General features: G+C 56.4%; 2 protein-coding genes across 4 annotated transcripts in view; one reads left to right on the forward strand and one right to left on the reverse strand.

Moving 5' to 3' along the window:
* Positions 1-25028, forward strand: part of erich3 (glutamate-rich 3) — a 135185-nt gene that overhangs the window by 97029 nt on the left and 13128 nt on the right. The window contains exons 5-13 of one of the 3 annotated variants that reach the window (XM_052011795.1): positions 1671-1796; positions 3779-3961; positions 5286-5501; positions 7160-7343; positions 12538-12724; positions 13044-13288; positions 14763-14957; positions 15194-15589; positions 18979-19095. The exons of the other annotated variants lie outside the window; for them this stretch is intronic. Of the exons in view, the coding sequence (XP_051867755.1) occupies positions 1671-1796; positions 3779-3961; positions 5286-5501; positions 7160-7343; positions 12538-12724; positions 13044-13288; positions 14763-14957; positions 15194-15589; positions 18979-19095 (1849 nt within the window). The remainder of the gene's footprint in view (positions 1-1670; positions 1797-3778; positions 3962-5285; positions 5502-7159; positions 7344-12537; positions 12725-13043; positions 13289-14762; positions 14958-15193; positions 15590-18978; positions 19096-25028) is intronic. 3 annotated transcript variants of the gene reach the window in all.
* tnni3k (TNNI3 interacting kinase) overlaps positions 1-25028 on the reverse strand; it is a 175960-nt gene that overhangs the window by 40792 nt on the left and 110140 nt on the right. The window lies entirely within an intron of this gene.

Raw genomic sequence — 25028 nt, forward strand, 5'->3', positions numbered from 1 at the left:
AACCAGAAAATGGTTACATTCTGGACAAAAAAGGCCAACATTTATCTCAAAATCACAATGTCAATTGATCTTTTGGCCACTTTTACTTTTGTCTTGGTGGGATCTTGCTGTGCATGATTTGGCTGCTGTGATTCCTACCCTGGAGCAGGCATCAGACTGTGCCATCCCCTGGTCATCAGTGAGGTGTTAGAGACGTGCTGCGGATGGGAGGGGTCTACAGGAGGGCAGGTTGTAACCCACTCCCTGTCTCTCATTACAGCGTCACCATCGGCAGGAAGTCAGAAAGAGACTGGAGGATCTGGCTCGCAGAGGCCGCGTTCAGCGGATCAAGGTTGTGTTGATCCCACAGTTGTGTGTGTTGAGCCCTGCTGATTTGTGGTTACGTTTGCCGGGGATCAAGGGATTGGCTCCAGTCCATCCACTGGAGCTCAGTATTATCACCCCCCAGAGCATTACTCACTGGTTCCTGTGTGGGGACCTCTGGCAATGCTGGTGTCTGCCCATGTCCAACGCTGAACCCAGCGTGTTGTGGGGAGCTTCAAGTGTAGAGTGGGTCTGGAGTCGCACAGAAACCGCAGAACATAGAACAGGCCCTTTGGCCTGCCACGTCTGTGCTGACCATGATGCCGAAATAAACTGAATCCCATCTGCCTGCACGTGATCCACATCCCTCCATATTAATGTGCCTATCTACCAGCCTATTAAACAACTTTGTCTGCTTCCACCCCCACCCCTGGCAGCCCGTTCCAGGTACCCACCACTCTGTGTAAACAAAAACACCTGCCCCACACATCTCCTATAAAGTCCCCCCCCACCACCCCCCAACCACCTTAACTGCATGTCCTCGGGTATTGGACGTTTCTGGACAAGACCTGGTTCCCTCCCCTGAAGAACATTGGCAAACCAGCAAGGGTTCCTGCCACTGAGACTGGCTTTTAATTGAGTTAGTTTAATTCCTTGAATATGAATTTCTAGCTGGCGTGGGATCCCAGCACCTGAGGCTGATTGTTCATCAGGGCCCCTGGATTGCTGGTCCAACCACAGTGTTACCCCTGTGCTCTGGAGGAGGCCACCGGCTTCGTGACAGTTCCTCCACAGTGCTGCTCCCCTGCTCTCCCCCTACTCTCCACAGCCCCCCTCCCTGGTCTCACCACCCCCTCCCCCCCACCGCTCTCTCCCGGATCAACGTTGCTGGACCATTCTCCTCCTTGTAACTCTGGCCCTTCTGTCCATCCCCTTCGCCCCTAACCCCAGGTCCCTACGAATCCCCATTCACACCAACAAGCCCCTCTTTGGCCGTGCTGTTTTGAGTTAGTTTATCTCATTCATCCTCCTCCAGGGCACCAGCTTGTTCCCCTGACACTGGGGGCTGTGCTGGGGTCAGAGGGAGAGAACTTGAACCAACCTCTCCTCAGCTGGACCCAGGGGTCAGTCAGCATTCCTCTGCCCCACACCCTGTCAGTGTAACCGCGTTCACCCGGACTGGTTAGACCTCACCCTCTGCCCATCCCAGGATTCCCTCCCTCACTCTCCCCTCCGCTCAGACTCTTCACTACCCTTCCCTCTGCTCGAGCCTTTGCCCTGTTTGTCAGTCCATCGGTGGGGTGCAGAGCTCTGGGCGGTTTCTCCTGTCCTGGGGACATGTCGTTAACGCCATCTGGTTGTTTCAGGTTGAGCGGATGAGGAGATCTGAGGAGGACGTCACTCCATTCCTCTCGCCCCGACCCCCAGCTTCTCGCAACTGCCACAGGAGTCTGTTGGGGCCAAACGTGATGCAGTCCCGTCCCGCCACCTCTGTACGTAATGCCGTGGGATCCGGGGTGTGATCCCGGTGTGTCAGGGTATGGAGTGAGGCGATGGTGGTTACACAGAACACTACAGCACAATACAGGCCCTTCGGCCCACAATATTGTGCCAACATTGTATCCTGCTCTAAGATCTATCTCACCCTTCCCTCCCACATAGCCCTCCATTTCTCTATCATTCATGTGTCTAAGAGTCTCTTAAATGTCCCTAATGTATCTGCCTCCATGACCTCTGCCGGCAGTGCGTTCCACACACCCACCACTCTCTGTGTAAAAAAAAAACTTACCCCTGACATCCCCCTTATACCTTCCTCCAATCACCTTAAAATTAAGCCCCCTCGTGTTAGCCATTGTTGCCCTGGGGAAAAGTCTCTGACTGTCCACTTGATCTATGCTTCTTATCATCTTGTACACCTCTATCAAGTCACCTCTCATCCTCCTCCTCTCCAAAGAGAAAAGCCCTAGCTTGCTCAACCTATCCTCACAAGACATGCTCTCCAATCCAGGCAGCATCCTGGTAAATCTCCTCTGCACCCTCTCTGAAGCTTCCACATCCTTCCTGTAATAGAACAGTTGAGCACAGGAACGGGTCCTCAGTGATGTCGTTCTGTCAACGCTGTGCAAAGCTGTTGATGTATTTGGGACTTTCACAGGCAGCACCAGGGTAACCCACACACTGCCCTCAGCACGAGTAAAGTAGTGAAGCAAATTCATTGGCTAATTTCTCTCTAGACTTGTAAGTTATTTAAATACTTGAGGGTGATCTGAGGGTGAATTTTTCCCCCAGAGGGGGTTGGAATCTGGAACGCACTGTCTGGGAGGGGAGGCAGAGACTAATAACAAGTATCTGGACGAGCACTTGAATCACCAAGGCAGAGAAGGTACGGACCACGTGCTGGGGAGTGAGGTTGGTGTTGGTGATCAGCACAGACACAATGGGCCAAGTGGCCTGTTTGTGTGCTGTGTGACTCTCTATCGCCGTTGGGCTAGAACTAAAGGTTATACCAGTTTTCACGAATCTCTCTATCACTGATCGGTGTAGCTCTGGTATTATCTTCGAGAGTCTGCACATCCCCCTCCCCCAACCAGCCCCCTCTGTGGGGAGGGGCACAGTCTAAGGGCAGGCATGGCTGTGCGAGGGAGATGCTGACTTTGCTGGGGGAACTGCTTCTCCTGAATGACAACAGCTTAAATTTCGCCAACGGAAACTTGGCTCGTGTTCCTGAAAGACGAGCCGGGCTTGGGAAACTGAGTTGCAGCTTTACAGGTGTGAAAGGGATGGATGAGACGTGTTGGAGGCTCTTCCCCGGCGGGTGAGGGTGGCAAATGTCAATCCGACCAGGTGGGTGGGAAAGGCTCCTCACGCAACCTGGTACACAGGGCGACCTTCCTCCCCTCCCCCTAAAACACTGCCTGGTACACAGGGCGACCTTTCTCCCCTCCCCCTAAAACACAGGCTGGTACGCGGGGCGACCTTTCTCCCCTTCCCCCCTGAAAGACAGGCTGGTGTGCATGACATTTTTCCCCACTACCTCACAAACATGGGTGGGTGTGCATTGCACACTCTCACCACCCCCCCCCCCCCCCCTTTCCCAAAGTGCAGGTTGGGGCGTGCACTGCTCGCTCCCCTCCCCTCGAAGCCCGCAGCATTCTCTCCACCCCTCCTGAAACACAGATGTGAGCCCAACGAGTCGTTTACAATGTCAGGCTGGTCAGTTGCTATTGGGATAAGAGGTAACTGTGATCCTGCTGAATGTCAGAACAGACTTGAGGGGCTGAATGGCCTCCAGGCTCTCTGGCTGTAGCTCAACACTGAGTGTTTCATTCCAGGGTCGCTGTGCTGGTCTGTAGGGCAGACTGGGGATGTGGAGGAGCAGAGGTTGGAGGGAAGGGGGGGGCTGCCATGGTAGGGTTGGGGGAGTCGGTGCTGTGTGGGATCACACACCTCACTCTGCCTTTTCTGCTCTCCCTAGTCATCCTCCCCTCGCCCCAGCACTGCCCCCGGGAAGATGCAGCGTCCAGCGAGGCTCATCCCCCTCCCGAGCAATGAGGCGCCGGGCACAGCGGCGATCACAGTGCACTCCTCACCTCACACCAAGACCAGCAATCAACAGGTGGAGCTGGTCAGGGACATCAACGCTCGCTCCCTTCATGGGGTAATTGTTTTATTAATTACTTGTTAAAAATCATTGGGTGAGAAGAGTCAATTGCCTGTGTACAGGGGGAGGTCAGTCTGTTCCATCCTCTGCTCAGATCCCAGTTGATCTGTGACCTTGTTCCACTGTGTCAACGTCTGATGTCCAATCAACGTCCCGACTGTGGGGAGAGTTCCAAAACCTCGGATCCTCTGCACCCAGACGAGTGTCTGAGCTCCACTCCTGAAACCTCGGCTATTGTTTGGTCCAAGACCCAGACTCCTAACCATCAGGGATACTTCACAGGAGGAGGCCACTCAACCCCTCAGTCCTGCCCCACCAATCACTGTGATCATGGTTGAATCTACACTGTTCTGTGCCAGTTCCCCATCATCCTCAATTCCTCAATCTTTCTTATCCATCTCCACCTTCACTGTGTCCAGTGATCCGGCCTCCCCCACCTTCGGGGGCAGAGAATTCTAGAGATTCACCCCCGCCCCCCCCCCCCCCCCCCCCCCCCCCCCCGAGAAGACACTTTTACACACCTCAGCTGTGAATAACCAGCCCCTAATTGTGTAGATACATCCCCCTGTTTGAGACTCTCCCTCTCGTGAGAACATCTCAATATCTCCCCTGTCCTGTCCCTTCAGGGTCCAAGATGTTTCAGTGAGGTCACCCTTGTTCTTCTAAGCTCCACGGAATACAGATCCAATCCACTTAGCCTCTCGCTCGGATACCCCCCACATCCGAGGAATTGGCCTGGTGAATCTCACCAGCTCACCTCCACTGCGACTGTCCCCTTCCTTTGGGTGATGGGACCAGGACCAGCTCCCCCCTGCCCATCAGGTCCCACCAACTTCTTCAAACCTTCAGGCAGATACTGAGGTACTACCAGCAAGTGGAACCCGAGTCGGTGCAATTTAACCCTTGGAGTCATGATAAGTGTCTGCTGCACTGTCTCCAAAGTCAACCTCTCCTCCCTCAGTGTGGGCCAGGATGGTACTAAGGTGGGGGGGGGGGGGTGGCACACTGTGGGAGGGGCAGTGAGGGAGGGTCACGGGGGGGGCATTACTGAGGGAGGGCCACACTGAGGGAGGTGCGGTACTATGGGGGGGCAGTGAGGGAGGGTCACATTGTGGGAGGGGCAGTACTGTGGGAGGGGCAGTACTGTGGGAGGGTCACACTGGGAGGGACGGTACTGTGGGAAGGGCAGTGAGGGGGTGCGGTACTGAGGGAGCACCACACTGTGGGAGGGGTGGTGAGGAGGGAACACTGCCACAGGAATGCTGTACCGATATGGAGGGATTTCTCTGAACCCTGCACCCTTTGCTTGTTTCTCTCCCAGCAGCCAGACAGGGAGGCGATGAGGAACTGGCACACCGTGGACTTCCCCAGCGGACCTTCTCCCTACCGTCTCCCTGTCATCAACAACTACGTGACTCCTGTCCCCCCGCCCCTGCGTCAGTGGGAGAAGAGCGGCTTCACCAGAGGACGTCGACTGCGTCCCACCACCGCACCCCATGCCCCAAATGGCTTGGATCCAAAGCTCCAGCGTACCGAGGTACAGTGAAAATCCTGCCCTGCATACCATGCATCGAGATAGTACAAGAATGCAGAATAAAGTGTTGCAGTGCAGGCAGACAATAACTTGCAAGGCCACAACGAAGTAGATTGATTGTAAGGTCAAGAATCCATCTTATCGTACTGGGGACCATTCAATAGTCTTATAACAGCAGGATAGAAGCTGTCCTGGAGCCTGGGGGTACGTGCTTTCAGGCTTTTGTATCTTCTGTCCGATGGGAGGGGGGAGAAGAGAGAATGTCCGGGGTGGGTGGGGTCTTTGATTATGTCAGCTGCTTTACCGAGGCAGCGAGAAGTGTAGACAGAGTCCATAGAAGGGAGATGGTTTCCGTGATCCGCTGGGCTGTGTCCACAACTCTCTGCAGTTTCTTGCAGTCCCAGGCAGAGCAGTTGCCGTAACAAGCCCTGATGCATCCTGAGGTCCCAGGACACTGGCCATTCTGCCCTGCTGTCCCCTGCTAGGATGCATGTTGCCACCAGCTCCTGCCACTCCCACTGGCAGCCTGTGCCCCGGATCGTGCTGGCCTCCTGTGGAGCAGTGGGCGCAGTCTCCACACTCCTGGGCAGACAGGGACTGACGAGGAGAGCTGGTCTGGGGGGCAGGGGGAAGAGTTCAGTGTGGGGCGGAGGGCGCGACTGGAGTGTGGGGAGGTTTATGCAATGACAAGAGGCCCAGACAAGGTGCATAGGGAGCAGCTTCTTCCTGGCACCTGCCTTGTGGGGCTGGGTGGGGTGGGGGTGGGTGTGGTCAGGGACCATGGGCTTGGTGTGAGAGGGGAGCTGACGTGTTCACTTGGTGGGGGCCAGTGGGAGCGGGGTATGTGCCATCTCTGAACTTGGAACCGGGTCACCGACTGGGGACTGAAACTCTCCTTGTCTGTCTGTGGCCAGTACAGAAATAATGGGCCAAAGGGCCTCCTTGTTGTACCTGGTCGGAGTGCTGCTCCACCAGCTGCAGGCCCAGAGCGCCCGCTCACACTCCTCACCCTCCCACTGCAGCCCCCCCTTCCCCTCGTGCTCCCAATCCCCACGACGTTTATGGCCCCTCACTGATCAGGGAGGTGGGACATGCTCCTATTTCAGCAGGTTTGATACAGCTGGTGATCTCACTGTCCCCCGTACAGGAGACGTACAGGTTGAACACAGTCACCCAGCACAGAAACAGGCTCTTCGGCCCACTCAGTCCGTGCCGACCATCACCCACCCATTTACACCAACCCTACACTGATCCCATTTCATTCTCCCCACATTCCCGTCAACTCCCCCCAGATTCTACCCCTCACCCACACACTGGGGGCAATTTACAGTGGCCAATTAACCCGCATGTCTTTGGGATGTGAGAGGAAACCGGAGCACCTGGGGGAAACCCACGCAGTCACAGGGAGAACGTGCAAACTCCACACACAGCGCCAGAGGTTGGGATCGAACCTGGGTCTCTGGAGCTGTGAGGCAGCGGTACTACCCGCTGTGTTGCCCCTGTGGTCTGCAGCTTGAGTCACCTACAGATGAGGTGGTGCATTTCCTTCCCTGAAGGCTGTGGGTGAGTGACCTGGTGTTACTGATCCTGCTACTACTGGCAGAAGCTGCCGTAGTTCGGGTTCGTCCCACGGCCCTGGCTCACTGTCACTGTTGTTGCAGGAAGTCCCAAGGTGGCGCCGCTCTGCTGGGGTGCACAGTAACGTCCTGGTCACGATGGTGTATCGCGGCAAGAGGCTGCACCTCTCCTACGACGGGGCTGACGCCAGGGATGAGGTCAAGGTGCACCAGCAGCACTGTGGTGGAGAGAACCTCTGTGTCTTCAAGGGGAAGCTTCTGGAAGCAGGTGGGTGCAGCATGGAGGATGGGGGTGAAAGACTAATGGCTGCCAGACATTAACCCAGAGATCGGTGGCCCGGTCAGTCTACACCCACCAACTCAACCAGTCTGTATCCCTCAAATGTACTAATTAGGGGCAGGAGTAGGCCACTCGGCCCCGTGAGACTGTCCCAGAATTCAGATCGGTTTGTGACCTCCACTCTTCATTCCTGTTACCACCCATGGTAAACTCCCACCCTCTCAACTATCTACCTACCTCTCTCTCAAATGCATTCGAAGACTTCTCCCACCAAGGAAAAGGTTTACAAGCACTCATTACCCTCCCAGAGAGAACTTTGGCTCATCTGCTGTAAATGGGTGAGTCCTTGTTTTCAAACAGTTACTCACAGTGCCAGACTCTCCCGCCAGGAATACAACACCCAGTAAAGGTTATTAAACAGGAAATACTGGAAACACTCAGCAGGTCAGGCAGCATCTGTGGAGAGAGAAACCCAGTTAATGTTTCAGGTCTGAGACTCTTCTTCTTGTGGTAAAGATGGTGGGTTTCTTATCCTTAACAGCATTAGTGAATGACATGATGTTGGATAAGTCACTGGGGCCGGATGGGATATATTAAAGGTTATTACAGGAAGTGAGGGAGGAGATTGCTGCGCCTTTGGCGATGATCTGTGTGTCCACACTGGCCACAGGAGTAGTGCCAGATGATTGGAGGGTGGCAAATGTTGTTCCTTTGTTTAAGAAAGGGAGTAGGGATAACCCTGGGAATTACAGACCAGTGAGTCTTACTTCATTGGTGGGCAAATTACTGGAGAAGATTCTTAGAGACAGGATTTATGGGCATTTGGAGAAGCAGAGGATGATTAGGGACAGTCAGCATGGCTTTGTGAGGGGCAGGTCGTGCCTCATGAGCCTGACTGAATTCTTTGAGGATGTGACAAAGCATATTGATGAAGGTAGAGCAGTGGATGTGGTGTACATGGATTTTAGTAAGGCGTTTGATAAGATTCCTCATGGAAGGCTCATTCAGAAGGTTAGGAGGCATGGAATCCAGGGAAACTTGGCTGTGTGGATTCAGAATTGGCCCGCCCGTAGGTAGTGGTAGATGGAGCGTATTCTGCCTGGAGGTCAGTGACCAGTGGTGTTCTGCAGGGATCTGTTCTGGGATTGAGATTTTTATAAATGACTTGGATGAGGATGTGGAAGGATGGGTTAGTAAGTTTACAGATGACACAAAAGTTGGTGGTGTTGTAGATAGTGTAGAATACAACAGAAGATTGACAGATTGCAGAGCTGGGCTGAGAAGTGGCAGATGGAGTTCAACCCAGAAAAGTGTGAAGTGATACACTTTGGAAGATTGAATTTGAAGGCAGAATACAGGATTAATGGCAGGACTCTTAGCAGTGTGGAGGAACAGAGGGATCTTGGGGTCCACATCTATAGACCCCTCAAGGTTGCCGCATAGGTTAATAGGGTTGTTAACAAGGTGTATGGTGTGTTGGCTTTCATTAGATGGGGTACTGAGTTCAAGAACCACCAGGTAATGTTGCAGCTCTGTAGACCTCTGGTTAGACCACACTTGGAGTATTGTGTCCAGTTCTGGTCACCTCATTATAGGAAGGATGTGGAAGCTTTAGAGAGGGTGAAGAGGAGATTTACCAGGATGCTGCCTGGATTGAAGAGCATGTCTTATGAGGATAGGTTGAGCGAGCTGGGGATTTTCTCTTTGGAGAGGAGGAGGATGAGAGGTGACTTGATAGAGGTGTACAAGATGATAAGAGGCATAGATCGAGTGGACAGTCAGAGACTTTTCACCAGGGCAAAAATGGCTAACACAAAGGGGCATAAGTTGGTTGGAGGAAGATATAAGGGGAATGTCAGGGGTAATTTTATCTTTCTTAAAACAAAAGTGGTGGGTGTGTGGAACGCACTGCCGGCTGAGGTTGTGGGGGTAGATACGTCAGGGACATTTAAGAGACTCTTAGATAGGCACATGAATGATAGAGAAATTGGGGGGGCGAATATGTGGGAGGGAAGGGTTAGATAGATCTTAGACCAGGATAAAATGTCGGCACAACGTTGTGGGCCGAAGGGCCTGTACTGTGCTGTAATATTTTATGTTCTACTGATCCCACTACGATTGGCAGACTCTGCTGTAGATTATACAATGGATACTTCCCTCGCTGCTTGCTGCACTAGGCCTCCAAGTGGTACTGATCTGCTGGGGGACAGTCCCAGACCTGAAACATTAACAGTTCTCTCTGCAGAAGCTGCCTGATCTGCTGAGTGTTTCCAGCATTTCCTGTTGTCATTTCAGATTTCCAGCATGTTTTTTTTTATATTTTCAGCCAAGTAAGTTTGATTTATCGCAGAACTGAAAGCTTCAAACATCTACCCACTGCCTTGCCCCTGGGGAAGGGAGTTCCAGACCACCCCCCCCCCCCAAATCCTCTGTGGGGTTCCTGCTGCCACTCCTGCATGGCCAGGTCCTGAGGTTGGTTCTGCCCTCTTGTTCTGGACTTGTTCCTTGAAGGAAATAATTTCTTGGTCCTGTCAAACCCTCCAACCATCTGGGTAAAGTGCCCCTTAACTTCCTGAAGTGGGGACTCCAGCCCCACGCTGTGTGGCCAATCCTGATGATTCCACCTTCTGACCAGTGAATCTCGTCCTAGAGACTGACGGTCATTGCAGCAGACATTGTCTGTGTAGACATTAGTCAAGCAATTGACAAGCTCTCGTATGGTTAGCTGGTCCAGGAGGTGAATGTTCATGGGATCGAAGGTGAGCTGGCTAATTGGATCCAGAATTGCCCTGTGATACAAGGCTGAGGGTGGTGGAGGACAGTGTGTTCTGATAGGAAGTGTGTGACCAGTGGTGTACCACAGAGAAAGGTGCTGGGACCACTTGTTTGTGATAGACACACAATACTTAGTGGTGTAGATAGTGAACAAGGTTGACTAAGCGTAGATCAGCTGGAGAGTTGGGCAGAGCGAGGGCAGATGGATGTTAATCCAGACAAGTGTGAGGTAACGCACTTTCGGAAGTTGCATTCTGGTAGGACGTGGAGTAAATGGCGGGGACTTTCAGTGTTGATGTGCAGAGAGACCTTGGGGTGCAAGTCCATAGGTCCCTGAAGGTGGTGACACAGGCGGATAGGGTGGTGAAGAAGGCATTTGTCACACTTGCCTTCATAGGCTGAGGCATTGAGTACACGAGTTGGGACATCATGTAGCAAGTGTACCAAACATTGGAGTATTGCACTGCACTCAGGACTGTGTACAGTTCTGGTCACCACACTATGGGAAGGCATGGGAACAACAGAGTGTGGAAGAAATTCCCCAGGATGTTGCCTGGAATGGAGGGCTGTGGTTATAAGGAGAGATTGGGTTCGTTCTTACTGGGACGTTGGAGATAGAGGTTTATACAGTTGAGGAGCATCAATTGGGCAGACGGTCAGAATCTTTTTCCCAGGATAGGAGAGTCTGGAACTAGAGGGCACAGGTTCAAGGTAGAACCATAGAACAATACAGCACAGAAAACAGGCTATTCAGCCCTTTAGTCTGTGCCAAAACAGTATTCCGCTAGTCCCATTTACCTGCACCCAGTCCATAACCCTCCAGACCTCTCCCGTCCATGTATCTATCCAATTTATTCTTAAAACTCAAGAGTGATCCCGCATTTACTACATCGGATGGCAGCCCGTTCCACACTCCCACCACTCTCTGAGTGAAGAAGTTCCCCCTAATGTTCCCCCTAAACCTTTCCCCTTTCACCCTAAAGCCATGTCCTCTCGTACTTATCTCTCCTAATCTAGGTGGAAAGAGCCTACTCGCATTAACTCTGTCCATACCCCTCATAATTTTGTAAACCTCTATCAAATCTCCCCTCATTCTTCTACGCTCCAAGGAATAAAGTCCTAACCTGTTCAATCTTTCCCTGTAACTCAACTCCTGAAGACCCAGCAACATTCTAGTAAATCTCCTCTGCACTCTTTCAATCTTACCGACATCCTTCCTATAGTTAGGTGACCAGAACTGCACACAATACTCCAAATTTGGCCTCACCAATGACTTATACAACCTCACCATAACATCCCAACTCCTGTACTCAATACTTTGATTTATGAATGCCAGGATGCCAAAAGCCTTCGTTACAACCCTGTCTACCTGTGACGCCACTTTCAGGGAATTATGTATCTGAACTCCCAGATCCCTTTGTTCCTCCGCACTCCTCAGTGCCCTACCATTTACTGTGTATGTCCTACCTTGATTTGTCCTCCCAAAATACAACACCTCACACTTGTCTGCATTAAATTCCATCTGCCATTTTCTGGCCCATTCTCCCAATTGGTTCAGATCCCTCCGCAAGCTTTGAAAGCCTTCCTCACTGTCCACAACGCCTCCAATCTTAGTGTCATCAGCAAACTTGCTGATCCAATTTACCACATTATCATCTAGATCATCGATATAGACAACAAACAACAATGGCCCCAGCACAGATCCCTGAGGTACACCACTAGTCACAGGTGAGAAATTTAAAGACTGAGGGCAAGTGTCTCACCCAGAGGGGGTGGGTATGTGGAACGAGCTGCCAGAGGAGGTGGGTATAGTTATAACACTTCACGGGCATTTGGACAGGTTCATGGATAGGAATGGTATAGAGGGATAGGAGCCAAATGTGGGGAAATGGGACTGGTGTAGAAAGACATCATGGACGAGATGGGCCGAAGGGCCTGTCTCTGTGCTGTACAGTTCGATGAAATTGCCCCTGGTGTACGGGTGAGGGGTCGAACCTTTGGGAGGATGGGAATGTGGGGGGAATGGGTTACTGGGAAAATCAGTGGCAGAATGAGAACTGGAGTGGTGCAGACTCGAGGGGCTGAATGGCCTCCTATGTCTGAAGGAAATGTGGAAATGGGAGCAGAGTTAGTGATGGGTGAGAACGGTTGTTAGAGAGAAGCTGTTTACTCTGGTGGGAGGGGGGGAAGTGACGGGAGGGGGGGAGGGGTGCGGGGCCAGAGTTGGTGGAAGTGACCGGGGTGGTGTGGGTGGGTGCCCCCTGCTACTGGAGGGGCTGAATAGCCTCTGCTCTCCCTGGGGGGCCAGTGTTGAGGGACTCCCCCTGGGGGGCCAGTGTCGAGGACCCCGGGAGCAGTCAGTGGGTGCGTGCAGTGTGGACATTAACCCCTCTGCCTCCGTTCACAGAGCGGTTCCAGTTCGTGTCCCGGCGACACGCAGGATTCCCCTTCAGCCTCACCTTCTTCCTCAATGGCATCCAGGTGCACCGGCTGAGCTCCTGCTGTGAGTTCAGGCATCGCCGAGGCTCCCGGCTGGGGGGGAGACACCCCCACTTCGCCCTGCTGTCAGTGCAGGGGGCCGCCCCCTGCTACAGGTGGGTGGGGCACGGGAGGGGAGGGGCCGTCCCCCGCCGGAGGGAAGGGCACGGGAGGGGAGGGGCCGTCCCCCGCCGGAGGGAAGGGCACGGGAGGGGAGGGGCCGTCCCCCGCCGGAGGGCACGGGAGGGGAGGGGCCGTCCCCCGCCGGAGGGCAGGGCAGGGGAGGGGCCGTCCCCCTGCTATGTGAGGGTCCAGTTCCTGGTCCAGACCCCAGGAGGGGACTACATCTCCTGCACTGCCGGTGTGGAGATGGTGTAGTACACCGTCCCCTCTGGGCCCTGTAACTGGGGGGTGACCAGCCTGGTCTCTCTGCAGATGCATCATCGCCACGGGTTTGGACAAGAAGCCGTCGCCCCCACCGAGGCGAGTGAAGGAAGACCTGGAGACAGGGAGGGAGAGTGGGAAGCGGGGCTCGGCCCGGCCTGGCAGAGGAACACTCAGGGCAGTCAAGGCAGCCGAGACCGTGCAGGATGGAGCCACCTCCGCCGTGTCCTCATTGGAGGAGGACGGAATGGCCAAGGGACGAGGATTGACAGAGAGCCTTGGGAACTCAGGGCACGGTTGGTCCAGGGGTTGTGTTCACCCCGTCTCTGCGGTCACGGGCTTTCTCGGTCACCTGTGTGTCCTCCTCCCCACCTGTGTCCATAGAGCAGGAAAGCACAAAACAGGCCATTCGGCCCTTCTAGTCTCTGCCAAAATGGTATTCCTCTAGTCCTATTGACCTGCATCCAGTCCATAACCCTCCAGACCTCTCCCATCCATGTATCTATCCAATTTATTCATAAGAGTGAGCCTGCATTTACTAGATGGCAGTTCATTCCACACTCCCACCACTCTGAGTGGTTCCCCCTAAACCTTTCCCCTTTCATCCTAAAGCCATGTCCTCTCGTACTTATCTCTCCTAATCTAGGTGGCAATACTCTAAATGCAGCCCAACCAGAGTTCTATAGAGATGCATCATGACTTCTTGACTCCTGTACTCAGTAGCCCGACTAATGAAAGCAACTTTTCCATAAGCCTTCTTTACCACCCTGTCTACCTGTGTAGCTACTTTGAATGAGCCATGGACTTGCACCCCAAATCCATTGGTCACTCTGCACTACCTGCCTATTCTCTGTCCTTCTCCTGACGGTCATGCAGCTACCTGCCTCCTGCAGCTTCGGAGTGACTGCCTCCCTGTAGCTCTGGTCTATGAACTCCTCAGTATCCCATAGGAGCTGAAGGTCATCCGGCTGCAGCTCCAGTTCCTTAACACGGTCTGTAAGGAGCTGCAGCTGGATGCACCTCGTGCAGATGTAGTTGTCAGGGAGACTGGAGGTCTCCCAGAACTTCCACATCTCATTGTGGGATCTTGCTCTGTATTTCGTACATTACAACCACACCAGAACTTCTGTTTCTTGAAACCCACTGCAGAGTGCAGGGATTGTGACAAGCTCACCAGGAGTGGCACAGCGGGCAGAGCTGCTGCCTCACAGCCCCAGAGACCCAGGTTCAATCCCAACCTCCGGCGCTGTCTGTGTGGAGTTTGCACGTTCTCCCTGTGACCACGTGGGTTCCCCCGGGTGCTCCGGTTTCCTCCCCCATCCCAAAGACGTGCGGGTTGGTGGGTTAATTGGCCGCTGTAAATTGTCCCCAGTGTGTGGGTGAGGGGTAGAATCTGGGGGGAGTGGATGGGAATGTGGGGAGAATGAAATGGGATCAGTGTAGGGTTGGTGTCAATGGGTGGGTGATGGTCGGCACAGACTTGATGGGCCGAAGGGCCTGTTTCCGTGCTGTGGGACTCTGTGACTGTATTCTGTTTGCCGACACATCCCAGGACGAGACTCTCTGTGTGAACTCCATGCTCATGTTCTCCCCGGGTGCTCCGGTTTCCTCCCACATTCCAAAGATGTACGGGTTAGGAAGTTGTGGGCATGCTATGTTGGTACCGGAAGCGTGACGATACTTGCGGGCTGCCCCCAGAACACTCTACGCAAAAGATGCATTTCACTGTGTGTTTCGATCTACATGTGACTAATAAAGAAATCTTATCAGAATACGCAGATGACTTTGAAGAGGACGAGGAGAAGCCGAGGAGGGGGGCTGAGTCCTGGGGACGGGGCAGCGCAGAGATGGTGGGGGATGGGGCCGAGAGCGGCAGCTCCGGCCAGGAGGGTCGCGCCCCGGGATCTGCACAGCAGCGGGAATCCATGAGCAGCACCTCCGACTCCGAGGGCAAGGGAAGTACAGGTGAGTGTGCCCGTGATTCCCAGCACAGCAAGGGACCTGGAGGGTTCAGCTGTGAAAAATTCATCGATGTGTCGGTGAAGAGGGCAGAGCTGGCGAGGGCTGACCTCCCTGTCCCAAGCGCCGCCCCCTCCCCTGTAACCCCTACACCCCCTGCCCATCCCCTGCACCGCCCCTCCCTGGCCCCCTACCCCTCCACCCCCCAGGTGACCCTGTGTCTGTGTCCCGTTCCCCCACAGGCAGCGGCCACTCCCGTCCATCCTCGCCCGACCTGTCGAGCAGCAGCAGGGAGTCTGACGGTGAAGCGGTGGAGACGGGAGTCCAGGCAGCTGAAGCCGAGAGTTGTGTGGCCGGCGAGGGGGCGGCGGGAGCCCCCGGGGGAGGCGGCTGTGAGCTGGAGGCCATGGTCGGCACAGAGGCAGCAGGGGAGCAGGCTGTGACCGAGCCGCTGCCGGGCACCAAGTGGCCACTCCGCAGGTTGTGCGATGGAGAAGGTTCTGGAAGCAGTGCAGATGGGGTCAGGACTGGCAGGGTGGCCCCGGAGACAGGTGGGGAGCAGGAGCCCGGGCCCCCGGGTGACGGGCGCAGGGTGAGCACAGTGGATGCGTCCCCTCCCTTGGGGAGACCAGCGGCCGGTGAGTAACCGCGTTCCCTGCTAGCTCTGCCCTCCGGCTGCAGCCCCCACCCCAGCACCGTGCGGGAGGGGCGACGCCGACCTGTCCAACCAACTGTGCTGCGTTTGTGTGGTGAAGCGCAGACCAGAGCTGCCTGTCACGTGTGCGAGTCTGTGTCCGGGGCTGTGGTCAACCTCGGGCCGTGGCGGCGGGAGGGAGAGTCCGCAAACCGGCTCCCCCGCTCAACCTGGCCCTTGGAGCTGTTCCTCACCACTTACGTTGCCACGCCCCTATCACCCCCCACCCTACCTCATCCAACAACACCTCCCCGACCCCCCCTCTCTCCCGCTGCCCCGGCCCCCTCTCTCCCGCCGCCCCACTCCTACTCCTCAGCTTTCCCTTCAACCCACCTGTGGTCTCCAGCTGAGCCCCTCCTGGTGAGCACAGCTCCACATCCCACAGCTCTCTGGAGGATGACGTTTCTCCCAAGTTCCTGCCTGGATGTATCCTGCCCACATGTGGAGACCCCGTCAGTCCCCACTGGCCCTGGTTGGGAAACCCTTCTCCCGTCCTGGAGACCTTGGTTGCTGCTGATGGTGTGAACATCTCCTTTCCCCTGTAGGCTCTTGGCGAGCTCTGACCCCACTGTTCAAGGTGTGGTGTGTGGGCAGTGTTACAGCCAACTCAACGGACACTGCAAAGAGAAGTCAATGCAGTGAACGGGTTTCTTCACACCTTGTACTTGTCCAAGCTAAATTCCCTCTGCCATTCCTTGGCCACTTTCCCAATTTTACTCTGGAAAGGACAGCTTAAAATGGGCTATTGAAAGAGCAAAGACAGCCTCATGAACGATAGAGAAATGGGGGGCTATGTGGCAGAGAAGGGTTAGATAGATCTTAGAGCAGGATAAAATGTCGGCACAACATTGTGGGCCGAAGGGCCTGTACTGTGCTGTACTGTTCTATGAGTCCGTCCCACCCACTTACCCTACACTGACCCCATTTCATTCTCCCCACATTCCCACCAACTCCCCCCAGATTCTACCCCTCACCCACACACTGGGGACAATTAACCCACCGACCTGCACGTCTCTGGGGTGTGGGAGGAAACCGGAGCCCCCGGGGGAAACCCGGGTTCGGGAGCAGGTGGGGTGTTGGGCATTTGTCCTGGACGGGAGGGTTGGGTGGTGATGAGGCGCGGTCAGCGGCCTGTCGGACGGGTGTACCCCACCCCGCGTGCTCTGCCCTGGGGATTACCGCACACTGCAGTCACTCCTGTCTCATTCCTGTGTACAAACTGTGTGTGCTTGTATCCCTGTGATGTGCTTTGTTCTTCCTTTATCCAGTGTGACGCGTTGGTGTTCCTGTGTTTACATAGCCGTTAATCAGCTCAATGTCCTGGATTGGAGGGGACATCCCAGCTATTGTGGTGGTGTGGCTGCGGTGTCCAAATCCCAGCACCCGCCAATCCACTGGCTTGACTCCCACTCTCCGTCTCTTTCCTGAGCTGCAATAAATCCCAGGCTTGTCAGTGACCCCCACCTCCTGAAAACAAGGAGGGGTATCCAGCTGTGTCCTGGCCCATGGGTGGGGTCTGGAACTGTTCCCCTGTTCAGTGGAGGGGAGGTGGGTCACGGATGGGAGGAGGCTCCGACTGAACAATGCATCGCCCTGGGCGACTAGAGATGGATCGTGGGATGGTTACAGCACAGGAGGAGGCCGTTCTGTCCATCTACTCTGTCCAGTTCCACACCAGAGCAAATGTAAAGACACCGCCAGCTTCTGCTCCAAGTTATTGTGCTGATTCACGGCTTATTCCGGTTGATTGTGTTCTAATGAAGAAATAAATCCAGAAAGTGGTCAGAAGTGTGACAAGTTACAGCTCTTTAATATGACAGCACTCTGGTTCTGAGAGGCAGGAATGGGGAACCAGTGTGGTAAAGCTGGATATCACAGGGAGCAGAGCCGAGGAGCAAGGCTGGGTGTATATTCAACGTGAAGTCTCTCTCTACACGAGTTCCCCCTGTTGGTGAAAACTGGGTGTACTGGGAGCACCTTGAGACATTCATTCCCTGAGTTAGTTCAATCCACGTCTTAATTCCAGTGACCCCCGTGGCCCCAGATCACTTTAGTGCCCAACCCCAGTCCCGGCTAGTTCCTCAGCGGGACATTCCCAGCCCTCAGGAAGGAATCCTGTGTTCCCCAGCGCTTCTGCTCAGACTGCACCTGAGCTGGAAATGGTTTCTCCATCTCCGAAGGACCACCTCTAGATCTTCCAAAGTCCACTGTCTGTGACTCAACATCATGGAAGCACGGGGTGTGGTCGGAACAGAGGAGTCCATTCAGCCCAACATGTCCATGCTGGTAGAACAAGTGCCCTCGCCCTGCCCCCTTCGCCCCTCCCCATCCCAGCACTGGGTCTGAAGCCCTGCAGATCACGGCTCTTCAATGTGATAACGTGGGGAGGGTATCTGCCCCTCCCACCTCGGGCAGTGAGTTCCCCACCCCCACGGGGTGAAAAATTGCTCCTTGCCCTCTCACTAATCCTTCACCAATTGCTTCACACTGCCCCTGATCCCTGCCCCCTTTGCTAGGGACTAGATTTCATCTGCACCTCATCATCATCTCCCCTCAGCCTCCTCTTTTCCAAAGAAAACAACCCCAGCCTCTCCGATCTCTCCTCATGCCCCCCCCACCTCCCCTGTAATGTGGTGACCAGACGCTGTTCTCAGGCTGCAGTCTAACCGGTTCTGTACCTTGGTCCCAGCCGCCACCTCCACCTGCCCTCCTTCCTTCAGGGATAGTCACAGATTGCACAGACACAGGCCCTTCGGCCCATCGAGTCCCTGCTGACCATCATCCACCCATTGACACCAGCCCTACACTGATCCCATTTCATTCCCCCCACATTCCCATCAACTCCCCCCAGATTCTACCCCCCACCCACACACTGGGGACAACTTACAGCGGCCAATTAACCCACCGACCCACACATCTTTGGGATGTGGGAGGAAACCGGAGCATCCGGGGGAAACCCCCGTGGTCACAGGGAGAATGTGCAAACTGCACACAGACAGCGCCGGAGGCTGGGATTGAACCCTGGTCTCTGGAGCTGTGAGGCAGCGGCTCCCTGTGAGTTACGGTGAGCACTCGGGCCTGAACCTTCGGGAGAACCAGGCTCGGGCTGTGATGTCCAACCTTGTCCCCTCTTGTTCCTTGACCAGCTCCTTCTCCACCTCACCCACCCAACTCCTCACCCCCCACTCCCACCCTCCCATCCCACTCCACCCCCACCCTTCCACCACACCCACCCCACTCTACCCCACCCACTCCCACCCCGCCCCGCCCCCCAGATTACAATCTGACCAGTTGACACTCTTGTCCCTTCCCACCACGCTGCATGGACCCCAGGGAGCTGCGAGTCCGCTGGGGACGGGACCCTGCCTGGTGTTGAGGAGCGAGGAGGAGCCTCGGGGCCGAGTGACTCCAGCACAGACAGGGAGGCGGAGGGAGAGTCGCAGAGCACAGGTGACTCGGGTACAGGATCGACGCACACCCGGGACAGTAAGTGAGACCACTGCCCTGCACGGACCTCAGCGTCCCAGCAGCACAGGCCCCTCTGCCCAACTGCTCCATGCTGACCAAGATGCCCATCTGAGGTAGTCCCACTTGCCCGCATTTGGCCCATATCCCTCCAAACCTTTCCTATCCGTGTACCTGTCTGGCAGTCACTCAGCAGTGAATGAACACTGGGGCATTCCCTCATCCTTTCCGACCCTAAGTGTTTTACAGCATCTTAGAACAAGTGCTGGGAAAGGGGAGGAGTGGTTTCGGGTACTCGGTGGTCAGCATCTTCAAGTTGGGCCGAAGGGCCTGTTCCTGTTGTGCAGGACCCTGAACTTCAGCTCGCCGCCTGAACTGCAGGGAAGGGCGGGTGTGGTTCATCGGTGGCCGGAGGGCAGGAACCAGTGAGTCAGCATGCGGGGCATTCTCCCCGGTGGTGAGGTTATAACCGGCAGTGTGTCTCTGGGGTCGCTACTGGAACATTGAGGACGGGTGTCGGAGAGCGGGAGCGACTGCCGGATCTGCTGGTGACACGGGTCCGGCGCAGGGGGCGGAAATCAAACCACTAGAGATGCCAGGAATCTGAACTAAACACAGAAAACACTCAGCAGGTCGTGCAGCATCTGTGGAGAGAGAAGCTGCTGATGTTTCAGGTCTGCGATGTTTGTCACAACTGGGCAAGAGGGAGAGAATTCAATGGGACTAGTGGAATAAAGTTTTGGCACAGACTAGATGGGCCGAATAGCCTGTTTTCTGTGCTGTAGTGTTCTATGGTTCTAACATTAGATAACACGTTTGTTCTTCCCGTCTGTAGAAGAGCCATTTCTGCCCGTTTTCTGTTCCTCTCTGTGCTGGGCCCCACTGGCCATGTCCCTGTTCACCTGAGACATCAGCCACAGCAGCTTCACCTGATCACACCTGCCCACCATCTTCACTCTGACAGGAACTCCCTTGGATTCACCAATGTGAAGGGTCCCTCGGCTGCACTGTGAACTGTTTCTCCCTCCACAGATGCAGCCTGACCTGCCGAGTGTTTCCGGTACTCCCTTTTCTCTGAGTTTTATATTATGTTGCCCCAGCATTTCATAACCTGTTGACATCAGTCCAGCACCAGGCAGGCCCACCACTCTATCATTAACCAGTCGAGGTTTAGAACACTACAGCACAGTACAGGCCCTTCGGCCCATGATGTTGGGCCAACATTTTATCCTGCTCTGAGATCTATCTAACCCTTCCCTCCCACATAGCCTCCATTTCTCTATCATTCCTGTGTCTATCTAAGAGCCTCTTAAATGTCCCTAATGTATCTGCCCCCACCACCTCTGCCGGCAGTGCGTTCCACACACCCACCACTCTCTGTGTAAAAAACTTACCCCTGACATCCTCCTTATACCTTCCTCCAATCACCTTAAAATTATGCCCCCTCGTGTTAGCCATTGTCGCCCTGGGAAAAAGTCTCTGACTGTCCACTCGATCTATGCCTCTTATCATCTTGTACACCTCTATCAAGTCACCTCTCATCCTCCTCCTCTCCAAAGAGAAAAGCCCTAGCTCACTCAACCTATCCTCATAAGACATGCTCTCCAATCCAGGCAGCATCCTGGTAAATCTCCTCTGCACCCTCTCTAAAGCTTCCACATCCTTCCTATGATGAGGTGACCAGAACTGGACACAATCCTCCAAGTGTGGTCTAACCAGAGTTCTATAGAGCTGCAACATCACCTCGTGGCTCTTGAACTCAATACCATGACTAATGAAGGCCAACACACCATACACCTTCTTAACAACCCTATCGACCTGCACGGCAACCTTGAGGGATCTATGGAAGTGAACCCCAAGGTCCCTCTCTTACCCCACACTGCTGAGAGTCCTGCCACTTTGTATCCTGCCTTCGAATTCGATTTCCCGAAGTGTATCACTTCACACTTTTCTGGGTGCAATATACAACGTGCAGGGATGGGATTAGTTTAATTTGGCATCATGGTCAACACAGATGTGGTGGGCCGAAGGGCCTGTTCCTGTGCTGTTAACTGCCCTCATTGAGCCATTTCAGCTCATCCTATCACAAACATTCCCTGTGTTCTACACATTACTCTCCCGCCACCACCTCTCCTACTGAACCCTCACCGGTACCTTTCTCGTTCCCAGGCCCGAGAGAGGGGCCCCGGACCCAAAACGTTAACGGTTTCTCCCTGCACAGATGCTGCCCGACCCACTGAGTGTTTCCGGCATTTTCCATTTTTACATAAGGAAGCTGCCTGTGACTGGACAAGGTGCAGAACGACCCAGTCCGAGTGTGAGTGAGCTCAGTATGGCTGATGGATCGGCGATCGTCGACAGCGCCGGGAACAGCCCCTTCCACCCGCTGAGTGACGGCGGTCAGTTGGGGCAGGATGTGTGGACGTTCCGCCTCTGAGGGTGTGCTTCACCGACCAGCGCCCTCGGACACGGCTCCTGAGGGACCAGCAGCCCCGGCCTTCCCATCAGCCGCGGAACACGAGGAACCGCAGCCCCCCTGCTGGGGGATCCCTTCCCTGGGGAATTCCCCCCTGCTGGGGGATCCCTTCCCTGGGGATTCCCCCGCTGGGGATCCCTTCCCTGGGGATTCCCCCGCTGGGGATCCCTTCCCTGGGGATTCCCCCGCTGGGGATCCCCTCGGCTTCCCCACCAGTTTACTCTCCCCTGGGGGCCACACTCGTTCCCCAAACCACGTCACGAAACAATTCCAGTCATCGTTTCGCATCGCTTTTTGTGGGATCTTGCGATGCCTGAGGAATGTGGTGCCCTTGACCCCGTGTCCAGGATGGGACATCCTGTGGTACGGGGGACAAAACACACGCTGCACCAGCCGGCAGGGTCCCGGGACCGAGCCCCCAACAACCGGCAGGGCTACTGCTGGGACCTGCATCCAACGCTCTGTGAGGCAGGAGGCCCGTAAAACATTGTGTGCGCACATTCCGCGGCATCGCCTCAGCCCATCAGCTCCAAGTCAGGGTGACAGGGAGTGACCCAGTCGGTCCCGTCACAGACGGTGTGAGAAGTACCTGATAAATGCAACTTCCAATTTACCCCTCCCCGTCTCTGTGACCCCTCCCTCCCCTACACCCCTCCCGGTCTCTGTAACCCCTCCCTCCCCTACACCCCTCCCCGTCTCTGTGACCCCTCCCTCCCCTACACCCCTCCCGGTCTCTGTGACCACTCCCCCCCCCTACACCCCTCCCTGTCATGTAACCCCTCCCTCCCCTACACCCCTCCCGGTCTCTGTAACCCCTCCCTCCCCTACACCCCTCCCCGTCTCTGTGACCACTCCCTCTCCTACACCCCTCCCTGTCATGTAACCCCTCCCTCCCCTACACCCCTCCCCGTCTCTGTGACCCCTCCCTCCCCTACACCCCTCCCGGTCTCTGTGACCACTCCCCCCCCTACACCCCTCCCTGTCATGTAACCCCCTCCCTCCCCTACACCCCTCCCCGTCTCTGTGACCCCTCCCTCCCCTACACCCCTCCCCGTCTCTGTGACCCCTCCCTCTCCTACACCCCTCCCCGTCTCTGTGACCCCTCCCTCCCCTACACCCCTCCCCGTCTCTGTGACCCCTCCCTCCCCTACACCCCTCCCTGTCATGTAACCCCCTCCCTCCCCTACACCCCTCCCCGTCTCTGTAACCCCCTCCCTCCCCTACACCCCTCCCCGTCTCTGTAACCCCCTCCCTCCCCTACACCCCTCCCCGTCTCTGTAACCCCTCCCGCCCCCCCCCTCCCCCCCGCTTTCCCAGTCTCGTCTCTCGTGGTTTGACGTCCGATTGATGACGGGATGATCCGGCGCTACACAAATGCAGCGCAGCTGTTAAGTGAACGTTACTCACGGTGTCCTCTTCCCTGTTATAGGTGGGAGCCGTTCGCCCCCCCGGGACACAGATCCCGGGGCGACGCCGCTGGACCCTCCGTTACCGGCCCTGGGGGGGAAATGGTTCCCTCCCCTCGCCCTGGGGGTCGGGGCGGGGATCCTGGCCGGAGCCGGGCTCGGCGTCGGCTGCAGTCGGCAGGAGGGGCGAGGGAGCGGGGCCTCGGGGCAACGGCCCGCAGCAGCCGGGGGAGAGATGGGGACGTGGGGAGACTCTGGGGGGGAGGAGGCAGATGTAGAGGAGGAAGAGTTTGGGAGGGAGGTAAACTCTGGGAGGGACGAAGGTGTGGGGGAGGGGGGAGAGATGGGGGAGGGGGCGGAGATCGGGGAGGGGGGAGAGATCGGGGAGGGGGCGGAGATCGGGGCGGGGGGAGAGATCGGGGAGGGGCGGAGATCGGGGCGGGGGGAGAGATCGGGGAGGGGGCGGAGATCGGGGCGGGGGGAGAGATCGGGGAGGGGGCGGAGATCGGGGCGGGGGGAGAGATCGGGGAGGGGGCGGAGATCGGGGCGGGGGGAGAGATCGGGGAGGGGGCGGAGATCGGGGCGGGGGGAGAGATCGGGGAGGGGGCGGAGATCGGGGCGGGGGGAGAGATCGGGGAGGGGGCGGAGATCGGGGAGGGGGGAGAGATCGGGGAGGGGGCGGAGATCGGGGCGGGGGGAGAGATCGGGGAGGGGGGGGAGATCGGGGCGGGGGGAGAGATCGGGGAGGGGGCGGAGATCGGGGCGGGGGGAGAGATCGGGGAGGGGGCGGAGATCGGGGCGGGGGGAGAGATCGGGGAGGGGGGAGAGATCGGGGCGGGGGCGGAGATCGGGGCGGGGGGAGACAGAAGAGAGGGAAGTGTAACGGAGAAAGAGTTTAGGGCAGAGGGAGGCAGCGGGGCGGGGTTGGAGCCGGGGAGGTGGAGGGGCTTTGGTGGAGAAGAACGTTTTGGGGCCGAGGAAGATTTCGGGGAGGGGTTTAGCCCGGGACAAGCAGTGACAGGGCGCCCCGAGAGCGGGTGGGATGTTGAAGAGACCCCGGTGGGAAGGAGCGGAGACCCGGAACGTTGGAGACCGGGGGCCGGGCAGCAGACGGAGGCAACACATCCCCGGGGGTCCCTTCCAGATGTGGGGGGCCAGTCGGCAGATGTGGAGGAGCAGCCGGGGGGCTCCGGCCAGGAGGGTCCCGCCCGGGAGGGAGCAGGGAGACCCGGGCGGCGAGAGCGCAGAGACTCGGACCCGGAGCTGATCCCGCACCGGGACCCTGGCGCCGGGACGGAGCCGGGACTGCAAGATCCGGCCGAGGCGCGGGGCTTCCCCTGGACGGAGACGGGAAGAGGCGGGGAGACTATCCCGGGACAGGAAGGGGAGACTCCGGCCGGCAGCCCCGAGCTTGGGGGATGTGGGACGGTTCCGGACCGGGGGGAGCGGATCACCGCCTCCCCCCCTCCCTCCGGCGGCTCGGAGACTGGGGTACGGGCGGCGTCCTGTACACAGGACACCGAGAGAGCGCAGGACCAGGATCGAGGGGAAACGCAGGACCTGGAACCTGGAGAAACACAGGACTGGGGGCAACGAAGAAAGATTCTGGAGCGGGAGGTAGAATCATGTGTGTGGGAAACACAGGACCCAGAGACTGGGCGAGGAAAGATGGGTGAAACACAGGCCAGGGAGTGTGTTGTGGAAGCGAAGGGCAGGGGGATACAGCAAAAAACGCAGGACGGTGCTGCGGTTGCAGACCTAGGATCCGGGGAGGGGGTTGTACAGAGGATGGAGCCAGCATCATGTACACAGGACAGGGAGCAGGGACCAGGAATGTCCAACCAGGTGGGAATACAGGGAAGAGAACGGGAAGGAGGAGAGGGAGAGGAGCGGGCTGAGAGGGTAGAAACAGGAGGGAGGGAGTCTGCGTCAGAAACACAGGCCAGCAAAGTAGGAATGCAGGACAAGGAGACTGCGCGAGACACACAGGACAACAAGGCATCAGAGGAAATACAAAGCAGGGAGACAATGGTAGA

This window comes from Pristis pectinata, chromosome 3 (genome assembly GCF_009764475.1).
Source record: "Pristis pectinata isolate sPriPec2 chromosome 3, sPriPec2.1.pri, whole genome shotgun sequence".
NCBI classification, from domain to species: Eukaryota; Metazoa; Chordata; class Chondrichthyes; order Rhinopristiformes; family Pristidae; genus Pristis; species Pristis pectinata.